Source organism: Fringilla coelebs (assembly GCF_963513975.1).
Source record: "Fringilla coelebs genome assembly, chromosome: Z".
Taxonomy (NCBI): Eukaryota; Metazoa; Chordata; class Aves; order Passeriformes; family Fringillidae; genus Fringilla; species Fringilla coelebs.
In genome coordinates this window covers 49,218,838-49,234,773 of record NC_140031.1, presented here as the reverse complement: position 1 = coordinate 49,234,773, position 15,936 = coordinate 49,218,838, and the positions used below count along the sequence as shown (strand labels likewise).

Sequence of the window (15,936 nt, the reverse complement as noted above, 5' to 3'; positions counted from 1 at the left end):
CATCAGAATTACCTTAAACAAATCCAACCATGACAAACAGTAAGACCTTCACTGACAAGTGCAGCTACAGATCCAGATAGCACCAAACCCAGCTGACTGAGCTTTTCAGTCAGAGCTGGATGACTATCCCTAGATCTACATCCTTCCTACATAAGGTGAAAAGGAATTGAGGGGAAGCAGAGGAAATTATGGGACTTGCCCTGAGCAGGAAACTCAGGCCTGGGTCAGAAGTTATCTGGGGCCTCAGCTGTCACTGCTGTCCCACAATACACAAAATTACATCTCTATTTTCCTAAGCATGTCCTTGCCATCATCCTGGCTCTTCGGGGATGGGTCTCTTGTCCCTCATATACTGGATTTCCAGTGGTGCCTTTGGCCAGAGAGAGAGTATTATTGATAGCACACTTAATCAGCTACTAGCTCCAAGGAATTTGTTCCTTAGTTGGTTTTCTCTGGTTTTTTTTTTCCATTTCTTTACTGTAGGACGACATAGTTTGAGCCAGGAGTGGAAATCAATCTACTTGTGTACAAAACCTAAGCACGAAGAAGCAATTACAATGCCTTTTGGAATGGGTATGGGGACTCACCATGTTTCAGACATGAGAAGTGTCTTGCTCAGTCCTTGCAGGCTACAACAGCTGATACACCTGAAGAGAGAAGCTTAGGTTCATCAGTGGCCTTAACTTCCCACAACTACAGCATCACCTGGCTGGCAATCAGCACTGGAGAGGGCCCAGGAACTTGCTATGCCAAAGCAGGGGCAGTTAAAGCTGCTCCCCTATAGAAAAACACGCCACAGGTTCCCTGCCAATCAATTTCAGCACTTGACCACCTACTCAATAAAAACTTTCCCTCTGTTTTTGTGAAACTGCCTGTATTTCAATGCGTCCCCACAAACTCTTTTTCTCTGCCACTGGGCCCCACTGAGAATGGCTGGCTTCACCTTCTTCACTCCCCCACCAGGTAGTTAAAACAGGGATAGGATGCCCCTGAGTCAGTAACAATGCTGCTCCTTGCTCCCCTGAGCTGAAATGACTTTAGACTCAGCAGCTCAGAAAGGCTTTGAGATATCTGGCTTCCAAGACAGGCCCATAGCTTCAGTCACCATCAGCGTCTCCTTTCCAGTGTTGCTAGCTTGTCTCTGAATGAAGAATAGGATATACTCTGCAAACTTCACAAGTAAACCAGTGTTCAAATAAGATAGTTTGTATTGACACAGCACACATTATAAAATTACTTGATACAAGAACAGAAGACACCCATAATTTTATTGCCTTGTCAGACGTAAAAATTTATTTATGCTATTTGTCAAGTGTTTAAATTTACACAAAAGACAAACACTTAAACCTTAGGTCCAATTGTTCATCAGTAAGCCCTACATCAGAATACCCTTGACACTTCCAAGGACAATTTTTACAAGACACTTAGAACAGCAGAATATCATAAATAATGGCCAACTTCACAAGCCTGAGGATCACTACCTCATCGCTATTTCTCTGCCGAGCATGAGAATAGAGGAAGCCTTAAAGCCATTTTAATCCCCAAACACTATCACTACTGCACTCAGAGCAATTACATCACTGCCCTGCATTAACAACACCAAACATTACAGTTAGTCGTAAAGATTTATCACAGCTTCCCCTAACAAAATTACTTTTCTTTTAAACATAACAAGAGATCTGTGCATCAGAACAACTGCAAAATACACAATCATCCATTTGGCTTGATTTTACAATAAAAAATAGTATCAGTCATCTATTTGTTAACTTCAACTCTTGTGTCATACTCCTTACCCCCTTGTTTCTCACTTAGGAAACTATACTAGACCAGGCAGTTTGTAGCACTGAGGTAGCATATTTTAAGTGAACAGAGTAATATGTTTGATATTGTGCCTCTTCTCCTTTAAAGCACAAAAAAACATCCCCACAGTTTTTCAACATCTTTGGAGAAGACAGGCATATAGTTCATTTCCAACAGCCACTCTATTTTGCATTCAAAGCACAAAGCATCTATGAATGGTGGATACATGATACCAGCTCAAATGAATGAGAACATATACAAGAAGAAGGAAGTATGTCAGTTTTATTAGAACTAGGGTTACATTTTAGCCCTATGGCACCTTTTGTTCCCTATAATGAAATGCATTTTTACCATCCCTGAAATTTAATTTCAAAGGCGAAGATCCTGAAAAAGGGCGTCTGTGCCGCTGTTCTAAATGATTTTCACACTATTGGCAGAGCCAAATAATTGCAACAAAACCAGATTAAATCAACGGACCTAATATAAAATCAACAGGAATTAACAACATGAGTATACTAAAAGAGTCAAAGTTAAGGCAGAAGGTATGACTTAATGAACTGAGAGCACTTTCTATTCACTTAGAAGTTAAAGCTGAGATAGCCTTAAAAATAATTAAAGAAAAACCAACACCAAAAAACAAAAAAATAAAAACAACCCAAAACCAACCAAACAACAAAACAAACCCCCAAAACAAGAAAAGAAAAAAAACAAAATCAAAACAAAATAAAAAAAACACCATTGCAAGAGTAGAAGCCTCATTTCCTAACAAATTCAGAGTAACAGTATCCCAGCTTTGCCCTTCTAGCTAAAAGCTTTAAAAGGCTAAGCTGAAGTCAAGCTGTATTCAAGACTGCAGCCTTAACTTCTAGACTGTTTTTTAAAGTAACTCTTACAGACACCTGTGTATTTAGAGAGAAAAATTAACAGTGATCCTAAAGAACAGGAGTAATTTCCTGCTCTGCGTGCCATGCTTGGACACAAAGCCTTGTAAAGCTCTGCTGAATGGTACACAATCCTCACCCAGCCCCAGGCTGGATCTTTGAATTCCTTCCTCCATCTTTCACACAGGAAAGCAAAAATTTTTACTGCAGTTAAAAATCCCTTGAGTCAGCCTCATGCATAGGGGAAATTGGGTTTTAACACATTGGAAAGCAGACTGAGAATGTAAATGAGCTGACAGGTAAACTCCCATGGAAATACATAAACAGCTGAGGGAAAAATGCTTAAGTTATAATGACCAATTCAAGCTGTTTATGAAGGCATTGATGTTAATCTTTCAAGTAACCCAAAATGCACTCCAACACCTGTTACTAAAAACTTAAGGCTCTTACATACAAAAGGAGTATTAAACAGAAGGAACTTGTTTACAGTAAATACAAACATCTGAAAAATCTCTGAAACCTGTTTATACAAATACTAATAAATTCTTTAATATTTTGTACAACTAGAAGGTGCACAGATTGGCATTCAAGCAGTCAATGCTGGCAAACATCTCTCAGACAATAACATGATTTACTTGGATAACAATATAGTTTAAAATGCCATAAATTAAAAAATAAGTTAGTTCACATTTTTTCCCCAGACTTTATGTACATCTTAGTCTTTAATGAGATCGTGCAGCCTTCTTCAGAAGCTCGAGGTCTTTCTGACGGCTTTTAGTTGCTCTGGCACAGCCATACTCTTCCAGTTGCAGAGGGATATACTTTTCTATCTGAACGAGCCCATGCCCAGCAGGACTGGTAAACAGCTTAATCCAGGATGGCTTACTGTTTCCTCTGAAGCCTAGAAAGGCCAAGCTTCCTGTGGCAGAAAAAGCTCAGCATTACCAAACGAGTCAAGCTCACTGCAGCATCATACAGGACTGGTTAGGTAGGCAAAGGTATGCTCCCCCCAAAAATTCCTTCCCCCGTGTTATTCAGGATATTTATCCATTCTCAGCTTTACATGCACCTTACAAGGAAATAAAGATTTGCATTTTCCTGTCTCAATACTTACTATTAAATACTCTGAAATCTTAATTTGAAAACACAGCTAATTGGACAGTTACAAAACCTGCTTTCTCAACCACAACTTGTGGCATCACTCTGAACAAATGAAAGCTACCCCATGTGGTCTACAAACTCATCATCCCTCAAAATTACCAACACCTTCTCATTTCTTGCTTCAAGTTATTTAAGAACAGGAAATACTAGGCAGGCACAGGAGATTGCTTAAAGATACATTTGCAGAGTGAAGCACGAAATACAGGCTTTAGGAAAAAAGCCTGGGACTCTTGCGTGATCCACAGGCACAAAGAACTGCTGGTTACTTCTCTGTTTGCAACAAGCTTCACACAGTGGCATAAAGGGGTTTTCTGCCCCATCTGCTAAAGGGCTGCCCACCTCCTCTCTCAACAAGAGCTGACACACAGTAGCCACACCAGTGCAAACTGGCAAGCACCCTGCATTCTCTTCACACACTCCATAAGAAACCCACCACACCAACAAAGACAAAAAAACCAATGTGGTGTCAAATAAATGTGCAACATTTCCACCAACCATTGCTCTGAAGATAAGGTGGTTTCGCTGTCCCCAGGGACATTAAAGCTTCAGCTAAATTATTAGGAATTGCTACATCACCTCTTGTGCTCAGCAGAATGATAGACCTGCAACAGGAACAGCATGACACAGCAGCTATTATAAACATATTTTTTTAATATTCTGCAACACACCCTTCCAGCTAGCTGCCCTCAGTGTCCAATTCCTTATGAGTACTTATGACATGGAAATATTCAACCCTTTCTGAAAGCAGTACTTAGAATTTCTTGGTTTTAAACTGACTTTAAATTTAACTTCAAAATCAATGGAAAGTGTTATTTAAACACAGTTTAGTATTTTGTATCGAAAAATCAAGTTTGGATATTAATCCAAAATTAGAAAATTAAAATACTGATTATTTTCTGATATTAACTCTTTATTTAGTGATAAAACTTTTTCTTCCTATAGGGAGAGAACAGTATGACATCTTTCACATAGTCCTTGCCACTGTCATTAAACAAACTGTTATTCTTGTTTTAAGCCAAGTAGTGTTATTACATGATGTTTCATTAAATAAATTATTTTTGAGGAAAAAGGCAACACCAGAAAAATTTCAAGTGTTCAAAATCTGCTTAGTTTTCTTAAATAAGGCTACACTGTCCAATAAATTGCTCCTCTGTTTCTCCTTTTGGCTGAACTTAGATATATGTTTTGTTCACTTTCAGTGCTCAGGTATCATTATCTATTCATCATTAATCCTTTTCAGAGAGCAGAACTACAGCTTGCCAGACATACTGGAAATGACAAGTCATTGCACATACCTTTGTGGAATTCCAGATTTTAAATATCCATCTACACGCCTAATGTCTACTCCAGAAAATAATTTGTTTCCCAGCACTGTGCCAGTGCAAGCATCTACTACAACAATAAGTATTCCATTATCCTTGAAGGAAAACATGGTGTCATTAACCTGAATGGGAAGAAAAAGAAAGAGAAAAGGAAGTTAATGTGAATCAAAGAGCAATTCTACTGAACTCAGTGTTAATCAATCTTACTCCAGTTTAGACACAGTAATTTCATTACAAATACTTGCTTCTCCCTAGCAACTCTTCAGTTTTCCCTTTGAAAGGACACTGCTTAATGGGACTTCTGAAATTGCATGGGAATTTTAAGCCAGGAGCTTCTACAGGAATATTGCACATTCCAGGCGACTTCCCACCTGCCTCAGTCATTCCTCCTGCTTCGGGAAGCTAAAACTCAGATACTGAATCCCCTGGACTTCTTTACAGTACTAGAGTTAATTGATCCCTGCAGCAGGTTATTTCCATACCAGTTTCTTCCTGCTGCTTTGGATATGGCACATACATTCCTGGAGAAGTTTGCAGCTGCAAAGGTTAAGCTGCTCATGTGCTATTTGTCTTCCTGAATAACTGAAGGTTCAGCCAGGCCAACAATGACACTGCAGAATGTAAGGCATGTGCACACTAAGTTTTATTTCACCTTCACGTGCAAGTCTACTTCAGCATCTGAATGGAGAAGTCAAACTAAACTATCTGTTATACAGTATCACATCACTGGGGTTATTTAGGTCACACCAGAACTAATACAGAAGTCTACTGATTCTTTAGCAATTGCCATTCAGAGGACTTCAGCAAAGCTTAATGGCTCATGTGACCCATTCCACTAATTTACCAATCTACTTTCACAAGGACAACTTCAACAAATTTGATTTAACTGAAATTTTTAGTTTATGTGCTCCATTTATTTCCAAAACCAGCCATAAATATATATCTATACAGTTTTAAACATAAGCTGAACATTTTGAACTCTAATAGGAACATTTTTCTCTTCAGCAAATAGGACTCAAATATAAAATGGAGCTTTGAAGCATCACTTTCTAATGTTTAAACATAAGTTTTTTGACTTTATTTTTTAAACAATTAACCAATCTTTTCACTCAAGTGAAAAAAACTGAGATCTGCGTTATGTAGAGCTCTACAACTTCTACAACACAAACTGCTACAGTGATATTTAAGAGGAAAACCTTAAAGAATACTTACATATATAAATGCTTGCTGACCTCTGCTTGATTTATCAGATGAATTAATCTGCACAAAGAGGTAGTTTCTGTGAGGGTCACTTGTGAACACCATCTGGATATCAAACAAAATAGTTAAATACACATATTAATGTTTCTTCAACACTTTACCATGCCAGTTTACAACAGACAGCCCATGCTCCAAAGCAGATATATCCACTTGTCCGTGGCATTATTTATGGTACTGTTAATTCTAATAAATATAATTATACCTAGTGTAACCTGTTTTATCTCATAATTTCAATATTTTTCTCAGCTTGTATAGCTGAGACAATTTCAAGTTCATGTTAATAAGCAAAGATTCAAACAGAGAGAAGGTTTGCCATGTAGATCTCTGCAGCAAAGCTCTCCATGTAGCACAGACAATACTGCAGTGCAAAACATCAATCCCCCTATGTCCCTTTTCTGTAGCACTTGGAGCAAGAGTTGCACAAAAGAAAAAAAAAAAAAAAACCTTGAAACCTTCGTGCTACAGAAAGGACTCCAAGCCTTCAAGGAGTCCAAGAAGATTAACAAGCTGACCACTGTAATTTGATAATTGCAGTATTCTCTGCTGAAAGACTGAAATTTGGACTTAAATTGAGTAGACAGCATCAGCAATCCTACAGTTCATGAAAGTTTTAGCTTATTTTATTTTACCTGAGTTGTGCCACATTTTGAACATGGTACAGTAGTTTTTTCTGGCATCTGCTTTATGACGGTTGGTACTTGGTAGTACTTTGGGTAAGCTTTTGCCATGCAATTACTTATCCCTTTTGATGAATCTTTGGTCACAATCTTGATCCTTTCACATCCCTGAGATGAGCAATAACTGTGACCATCCCTATTATATTTGGCTTGAAGAAATAAAAACAGTAATCTACACAAGAAGGGGAAAAATAATCTAAATTAACTGGTGAAATATAGGTATTTATATTCAATCTTAGCAGCTATATTTAATGATTTTCAGAAGCAGACAAACTACAGTATTCACTTCTGCACCACTATCCAAAGGTTTCAAGGTATTTACAGTTCACTAGAGTTAGGAAATCCCTAGCAACTTATCTAAAATTCCCCACAGTTAAAGGAGACATCAATATAAATGTAGATGCTTTGCAAAGAAAAAACAGTCCTCAGATCAGCGGCTTACAGGAAAAAAAGTGCAGAGCACAAATTGTTTCCTTGCTCATAGATCTTTGCAGAGACACAGCAGAAATATTCAGTTTCACCCATCAACACTGAACAATATAGTTGTGCTATTTCAAATGCCTTGAAAGGCAATTTAGGGTGAAAAGCTCTTACACAAAGCAATGTAAATGTCTATTCAAAAACTACATTCATTTGTGTATTTATTACAGACAGGCACAGTAGCAGTTAACAGAACAAATTATAAATTTACAATCAATGTTTGCAAAACTCACAATTGATGTACACAGGACTTAACTTATTGGAAGCTGACCATATCTAATGACTATATCTAAAACCTCTCAGAAGGATCTTAGCGGCCTCTGTGAGAAGTACATTTGAAAGAGAGATTAGGCGACTTTTAAGTTCTTTTGAGACAGCTGAAAACAGATTAGGATTTTAAAAAATATAATTTTTAAATGTTGGAAGGGAAAGTTTCTTGGAAAATTATAGAATTTTCTGCTTAACAAGAAAACAGATAATTAAATCCTAAAAGGCACTGCTCTGCAGCACACCTGATACTATATTTTCCCCAGACATAGGGGGTAGGAAATATCTTTGGCCACTGTGGTGCACATGGAAAGTATTTCAATAACAACCATGGTAGTATGGAGATTTAAAGACATATGAACATTTTTCACAAGAGTTCTGGAGTCCTTCTCAACAGCTTTCCTCTTATGCAGGTGCCTCATCCAGCTGCTTTTAACACTTTCAAACTGGACATTTCAAAGTTAAACAACAACTTCTACTAGTCAAATGACAAGAGTTACCCAGTACTGTTGTCAAAGTAAAACCTCTTGTCTGATCGATTCTTTTCAAGCTCCACCATTGAAGATACAGGCATGTAGCGCTCCACCTTGCTTGACAGAGCAGATGACCGCCTTTGAAAGGTTTCCAGCACTATAAGAAAATCTGTTTTTGGTTGGTAACAAAGACCAACACGTATCCAGTCGTTCCTAAAACCAATATAAAATGTATGAGTCCTCGCAGGAACAGTTTAGGTGTCAATACAGAGCAAAGAGATCACCCAAAAAAAAAAAAAAAAGAAAAAGGAACACAAAAAGCTCCTAAACCCTCAACAAGATGATCAAATCTGCACAGCCTTTCATTAAACATTTTAGTAACTCATTGTCTCAGGATATATTTCAGTATATACTTGAGAGATATTTAATAAGTTCACCTGCCAACAAAACCAAGTATGATAAGCTATTCAACTGCAATTCTGCTTGACTTCACTATTGGTACATCATCCTCTCCAAAGGTTTTTCCTTAAAGACACTGTACTGGACAAGTGTTTAACTTCAGGTGCAAGTCTGTTGTTTTACAAAATACTTTTGCATTTTTGACTATGGAAAAAAAAAACCAAACCCAAGCTCTGGTCTTCCAGATGGTTGCAAACTCACACACAATAACTTTGCAGGACATAACTTCAGTATTGCCTTATGGATCAAACCCACAAAAAAAAAAACAACTTACTTGTTGAAGTTAATGAGATACAGATAGGTGACATTTGGAGCTTTTCCATTCCAATGTATTGTATAGCCCTTTTGGAGCATCACCACTGGCTGGTACTGCTGAAAGGCAGCTGCTCTCTGATTAATACCTCGAAGAACCATGGGATTGGCTGGATACTCATCTCGGACAATAGTCATGGAAAGATTCTGTCCATTCCAGGTTTGGACATAAACCTATATGATATTCAAGAGGGTGAAAATAGGAAGATTTGGTCTCTTTGCAAAAGAAAATGAAATTGTGAAGCACAATAAGGACATTACTAACCAAAATGCTGCAATCTGATGCTCTGAGTTACGTAATATACAAATCTCTCCTGAATAAAAGTCCTATTTAAAAAACTATTATAGATTTTTCCCATCTTACAGACAAAAAAGCATATGGAGGAGAAAAAAAAAATCAGCTATAACACCTGGCCACACAGAGCAGGAACCAGAATGGGAATCAAACCTGTAAGACACATATTCAGACTAGTATTTAACATCTCCAGAAAACAAATGTTAAAATCCACTCCATGAAAAAAAGCAGACAGAATTTGTGTAGAAGACACCTCCAACACAAAGATGTTTTAGCAGATACAGCTGCAACTCAGAATTCTTGGCAAACACATTTAGTTCTACCTTGCAGCATCCAATACTATACCCTCAGTCTGCTGAGAGGAAGCATGATGTATACACAACTGGCTCAAAAGTGTGATATGTACAGAAGTATTTTTAAAAGTCAAAAAATGTTGAAATCCAAAACCAGGTAATTTTTTATTTCTTACACTACCTGACTCCACAAGTAGCTCATATTATAGATTTGCCCCAAACAGGAAGACAAAAAGTACTAGCCTGTGCATAGCTCCCACTGCAAACCACTCCACTCCATTCTATGATGTTAATGCATTTGGGGTGTTGAATCAAGTAATTATCCATTCGGCCCACATAGGTATCCCTGTAGTCAGTCACCGAGCCATCTAGATCATGAAATATTGAGTTCTTGTCACCATCCAGATCTCCTTCTTCAAACCAGGGACCAGGCCTCCCAAAGAAGGCTTTCAAAGAAACCTGACAACAACAAAAGTTTTTGTTTTTCCTGAGGTGAAACACAGAGTAGCATTTGCACATGTGCAGAAACACAGGAATTTGACAAAGCTGATTAAAAACTTTACAGCAAGAATAGCAGAATCTTGCAAAGCAGACATGCTGGGTTTTACTTTGTGCCCTTGCCACAAGGAGGCTCAGGCCAGGTCTTGCTTCTGAACAGGGTTAATATTTGCAGCAGAATATTTGTTACTAAAGATATACCAAACCTTAAAAATCTTATAAAAATTTCTTTTCAGCTTCACCACAAGCCATGAATCATTTAGTGTAACATATCCTACATCTCTGTTGGTATTGGATTTTTTGGTCAGGAGAGGTCTGTGTGACCTCCAGCCAGGAGATAAATTCTGAAGTAGGTATGTGTAGAAAGGATCACCTACAGCTCTTGTTTGTGTATGTTAAATACAAGAAGAGAAAACCATTTGCAAGATTTCAGGAAAACTTGCAGTAAACTTACGTTTGGACCAAACTTCACAAGAGAAATGTTATTTTTTGGAGTCATCTGCCATGGATTTTTCATCAAGAATCCAACTGCACTGGTAAATCTGTCTGGAGTTGGCACAAAGTTTTTAAACGTGCACTTGGTAAGGTGAATAGGTCCATCATAAATCTGAAAGCCTCTGATTGGAAATGTCCTGTTGATGCAAGCAAATATTTATACCATCCTGTAACAAAATTCACGGTATGCTTGAATCTGTGTCAAATATATCCCTTCAGAAATCAATAAAGCAACAATTACAGAATGACTTGCAAGACAGAATTTAGCAAAGGATATACGGTTTCTGCGCTTCTCTAATGAGTCAAAAAATTCCCTACTCCTACATTTTCCTGTTAATGGAGCTATCACTCTCCTTGTGCAAATGTGCCCTTTTTTCAATATGAGAAATACAGCAGAAAAATAATACACCTGCTCTTTGATTGATCATGACAACTGGAAGTGACTGCAGACTGGAAGAAAGCAAATGTTATTTCTAACTTGAGGAAGAAGCACACTGAGAATGGTAGGCTGGTAAGGCTTAACTTGACCCCCAGGAAGATGATGGAGCAGCTAATCCTAGAAACCACTTCCACGTGCCTGGAGCACTGGAAAGTCATCAGGAATAATCAGCATGAATTCACCAAGGAGAAGCTGACAAACTTCTGTGATGAAATGACTGGCCTGGTAGAGCAGTGGGAGAGCAGAGGACAGAGTCTAACAAAACTGCAGTAAGCACTGTGTCCCATAAGATCCTCATGAAATATGGGCAGGATGAGAGGACAAATGGCTGGGCCCAGAAAATGATGGCATAAAGTCTACTTGGTGACTAATAACAGGTGATGTACCCCAGGGGTCAATACCCAGTCCAGTCTTGTTCATTATTTTCATTAGTGATCTGGATGATTAGGCCAAGTATCATCTATGGGAGAAGGTTGCAGAGGGCATAACACAGAGGGAAGCAGCTGATGCAGCAGAGGGTTGTGATACCACTCAGACAGACCCTGACAGGCTGGACAAATGGGCAGATGGGGACCTCATGAAGTTTAACATGGTAAACTGCAAGGTCTTGCACATTGGGAGCAACAACCCCTTGCGCCAGTGAAAAAGACCTATGTGTCCTAAAGGAAGCAAAATTAACCATAAGCCAAACAATGTGCCCTTGCCACAAAGAGGCAAAAAGTATCCAAGGCTGCACTGTGAGAAGTGTTATCAGCAAACTGAGGGTGTAGCCACATTCTCTGAAAAATCCTTTCCTTAGGATTCTTTGCTCCTGAAAAGCTGAGACGCCTCAGGAACAAAATGTAAACAAGAATGATCTGCTTCTGTGGAATGCAACAGGTGGATCTGTGATTGGTCTCATGTGGTTGTTTCTAATTAATGGCCAATCACAGTCCAGCTGTCTGGGACTGTCTGGTCAGTCACAAGCCTTTGTTATCATTCTTTTTCTATTCTTAGCTAGCCTTCTGATGAAATCCTTTCATCTATTCTTTTAGTATAGTTTTAATATAATATATATCATAAAATAACAAATCAAGCCTTCTGAAACATGGAGTCAACATTCTTGTCTCTTCCGTCATCCTGGGACCCCTGCGAACACTGTCACACTGAGGGAAGTGATATTTCCAATTTTTACAGGACTGGTGAAGCAACAGTGTGGAGTGCTTGTCCCCAGTATGAGGCAGATATGGAGATACTGGAAAATGCAGCAAAGGGCCACAAAGATGATTAAGTCCCTGGAGCATTTCTCATGGGAAGAAACACTAGGAGACATGCTCAGCCTGGAGCAGAAAAGCCTCAGGCAGGCATCTCAGTCTTCTGAAGGGAGGGTGCAAAGAAGACGGAGCCAGCATATTCCCAGTCACAAGACCAGGAGCAATGTGCACGACATGAAAAATAACATGTCCCTGCTAAACAACAGGAGAAACCTTTCACTGAGTGACTGACCACTGGCACAGGTTGCCCAAGAAATTTATGTAGAATCTACCCTTGGAAATACAGTAAAGACACATGAACGCTGTCCTGGAACCTGAGCCCTAGGTGACAGTTCTTGAACAGGAAGTTGGACAAGATGACTTCCAGAGGCCCCTCCCAGCCTCAGTTGTTAGGTGATTCCACTCAACAAGACTAAATACCTCGTATCACCACCACATCAACTTCTCCTCTTTAAATGGCTGAACAAAAAAAACTAGGGTGGCTGGGGCCCACTTCACCCTTTGTCCTACTTGGCCAAGAATGTGTAGGGACAGAACCTGGAGCCATGTGGGCATGGCCAATACACTGTGCTACTTGATAGCATCTAACATCATGGCAAGAAAGTGGGGGAAAGGGACTGTCTCTCATATTCTGAAGGGAGAGTATTCCTTTTCCTGGGGAAGCAGTGGGATAACACCGATCCCGATCAGAGGATTTGTCCACCAGGAGAACACTTTGGGGTGCTGATGGTCACTTGGCCATCTAGTTCTTCATCTTGAGGGCTACCCAGTGTCAGGTTGAGTGGTGAGCATTCTTGTTTGTTTTTTTTTTTTTTGCACACAAATCACCTTTGTTTTGTATACTTTTGTTATTAATATTGTTGCTATTATTGTTATTCTTAATCTCACTGTTTCCAGTACACTGTTCTTGCCTCAGCTTGAGATCTCTGTCATTTGTCTTTCTCACCTGAGGAGGTGGGGAAAGGGGAGTGGCTACATGGGGCTCAATTTTCAGCTGGGCTTAAACCAAAACAGTCTTCTTTCTAATTCTGTCACAAGGACAGGACTTGGTATTATGTTAAACAAGCACCAGTGCAAGTCAAAGAGACAAGAGAAGGATCATGGTCACAGATTGTGATTTGTCACAGACAGTCTCTAGTCCCAAGCTGACCTTTGAAATTCTCTTACCTGAAAGCTCTCTTCTAGACCCAAATACTTTTTAAGTCTAAGGTTTAATTTAAGTAGGATAACTTAAATTTCTACAGAATAGTAACCTGTGGAAGCATCAGACGAACCTGCTTCAGTAAAAAGGTGAGAGTGACACAGCTGCACACATAGCATCAAAAAGAAAAAGAGAGCATCACTTTCAATGGAGTCTTAATCTCTGACAGCTCAACCAAGAAGGGTCTTTACATCTGATATAGTGAATTTTTTTTGTATTTCTACTTCCTTCATACTTACCGATTTCTAGGCAGAGTGCGTGTCTTGTTGTCTATTCCTCCAGTTCCCACATATTTATTTTGTCCACCTTGAAACCCATAATTCTTGCTCTCACCTATGAACAGTGACTCTGATACCTCCTGGCTGGCACCTTCATCATTTGGGAAGCTCCCATCACTATCAAAGCACATCAAAGATAAATTTTAGCCAAGACTCTCCAGCAGATGATTTGCCAAGCCATAGCACCACTCTTACTTTTGAAACAGCCCTCCTCAAGCAAAGCAGTATAGACTTCATGGACAATACACAAAACAATAGATTTAATCATTAACATTAAATAGAGGCTAACTCACTGAAATGTCCACCAGAGCCAAACATTAAAATTTCTAACTCCCTTTGTAGTGGAGCATCTTTTTATTTACAGCCCACTTTTCCAGTCCTAGAACTAGAACTAGTTACTCAACAGCAGTAATTTCAGCTCACTACTTAAGTTACTCTCAATATTTTTCGTTAGAAAGAGACTCTACCCCTGCTAAATACTCACCCTCCCTTTCTTTTCCATTGCACACTCTTCGCTGTTCAGAAGGAAAAATATACTGCCTTAGGAATCATACACTACCAAGAATACCTCGATAAATATAAGCTTTCTGGTAAAGAGGCAACAAACCATGGTGTAAACCAAGCACAGGCTGAACTAAAGCAGAAACTTTGGCAGCTGTGCCAGTTTACAGCCTCTATAACGACATCTACATGACTGGAAATATAACCAGGCTCCAAACCAAAACTGCAGCTTTATCAAAGCATGCCTATTAAAATTAATACATACATGTAGATTTTCAAAACTTCTATGCAAGGAAATACAGAAATTATTAAAAAAGTACTCACCTCGCAAATGTCAAACCTATTCCATTGTCTGCAAACCTACAAGAAAGTCCAAAACATCAGTTGTTTTTCCGGAATTATCCTACAATTGGTTAATGTAAAAGCACATCCTGTGATGTGAAAAAAGCTTGAATTTTTCTATTAATGAAACATATAACCACCACACAGGTAACTTTTCTAAAAGCATTCTTGTTAAAAAGTAGTAAAATAATTTTCTACACATTTTAAAAAGGACTTGAGAGCTTCAAGGAGACTGAATTTATTGTCTCTACCAACTCTCAGGCTTCTTTCAACTACAGCTGGTTTTCTGCTGTTTAAGGCAGATTGTCATGTAATCACATATAAACTTACATATTTGAAGTTGTGGGATGGTATGAGAGCTGGTCATACTAAGAAGTTCCTAAAGCCAACCATCAATCCTCTCCTATAACCCTGCTGTAATGTACTTTCATAAACAAAGCCTCAGAGAAAACAGTGTGTAGCTGTTTGCTTCTAAATACCTACCCAGAGTTCTGAATGAGGATATCCCCTCCCCTGACCCAGGCTCCATGATCATTGTTTTTGAAAGAGATTAATCTGTCAATCAGGGCAGCAACTCGGGGCTTTTCAGGGTCTGCATCTTGATGAGGTCGAAACCTGGGAGAGATAAACACTCAGTAGAAGAAAACTTGTTATTTTATATGTGCCCTATATGTTGTGCTGAGTGAACCCAAAAGACAAAACAATCATCGGATGGGCAAATTCCATTCTGCTTAATGCTTGGAATCAAAGAAGCTAAAGCAGCAGGTACATCTCTCGTCCTTGCTAGTACTAGAAAAGCATCTTTGGGGTATCATGAGGCATCACTTTTCCAGTAATTCTCACACGCTCTTATTCAGTCTCTGTAAATTTCTTTAGCTGCCTTTAGCCTCCCTTTATCCTCCTTTTCCTTCTGCCCTCCCTACTTGTAGTGAAGTATTAATGTGAAAGTCTGATGAAGGGAATTATAAGCTCCTTGGAAGGACACACAAGGTTGACATTAGTTATGCAGGAACAGTCTGGACATTTGTCTAACTGATCCTTCAATTGTTTCAAGCTCTTCTGACATACAAGCAGTGCTGTTTCTTTGGGCAAGCCTGAGGGTTTTTTTATTGCATTGCTACCAAGATGGTTTTGTACAGTAAATTATGACGGGAATCTAGTTTAAATAGTAGGAATGAACAGTCTGATTAAGAACTGGTAATATTTTCACTTGATTACCCCCAGAACCCCAGACAAAAAGTAATACAAT

At 38.9% G+C, this 15,936-nt stretch overlaps 1 protein-coding gene across 6 annotated transcripts in view; it reads right to left on the bottom strand.

The window, feature by feature from the left end:
* Window positions 1-1,654: 1,654 nt before the first annotated feature.
* Window positions 1,655-15,936, bottom strand: part of CEMIP2 (cell migration inducing hyaluronidase 2) — a 49,716-nt gene continuing 35,434 nt past the window's right edge. For 4 of the 6 annotated variants that reach the window (XM_084225885.1, XM_084225888.1, XM_084225887.1 and 1 more), the window contains 12 exons: window positions 15,171-15,302; window positions 14,670-14,705; window positions 13,806-13,961; window positions 10,633-10,810; window positions 9,924-10,139; window positions 9,055-9,266; window positions 8,349-8,534; window positions 7,054-7,273; window positions 6,377-6,469; window positions 5,138-5,286; window positions 4,338-4,444; window positions 1,655-3,600 (listed from right to left, as the gene is read on the bottom strand). In XM_084225885.1, coding sequence (XP_084082011.1) covers window positions 3,404-3,600; window positions 4,338-4,444; window positions 5,138-5,286; window positions 6,377-6,469; window positions 7,054-7,273; window positions 8,349-8,534; window positions 9,055-9,266; window positions 9,924-10,139; window positions 10,633-10,810; window positions 13,806-13,961; window positions 14,670-14,705; window positions 15,171-15,302 — 1,882 coding nt within the window. In that variant the 3' untranslated portion in view covers window positions 1,655-3,403. The other 2 variants (XR_014616954.1, XM_084225889.1) reach the window with 2 other exon arrangements.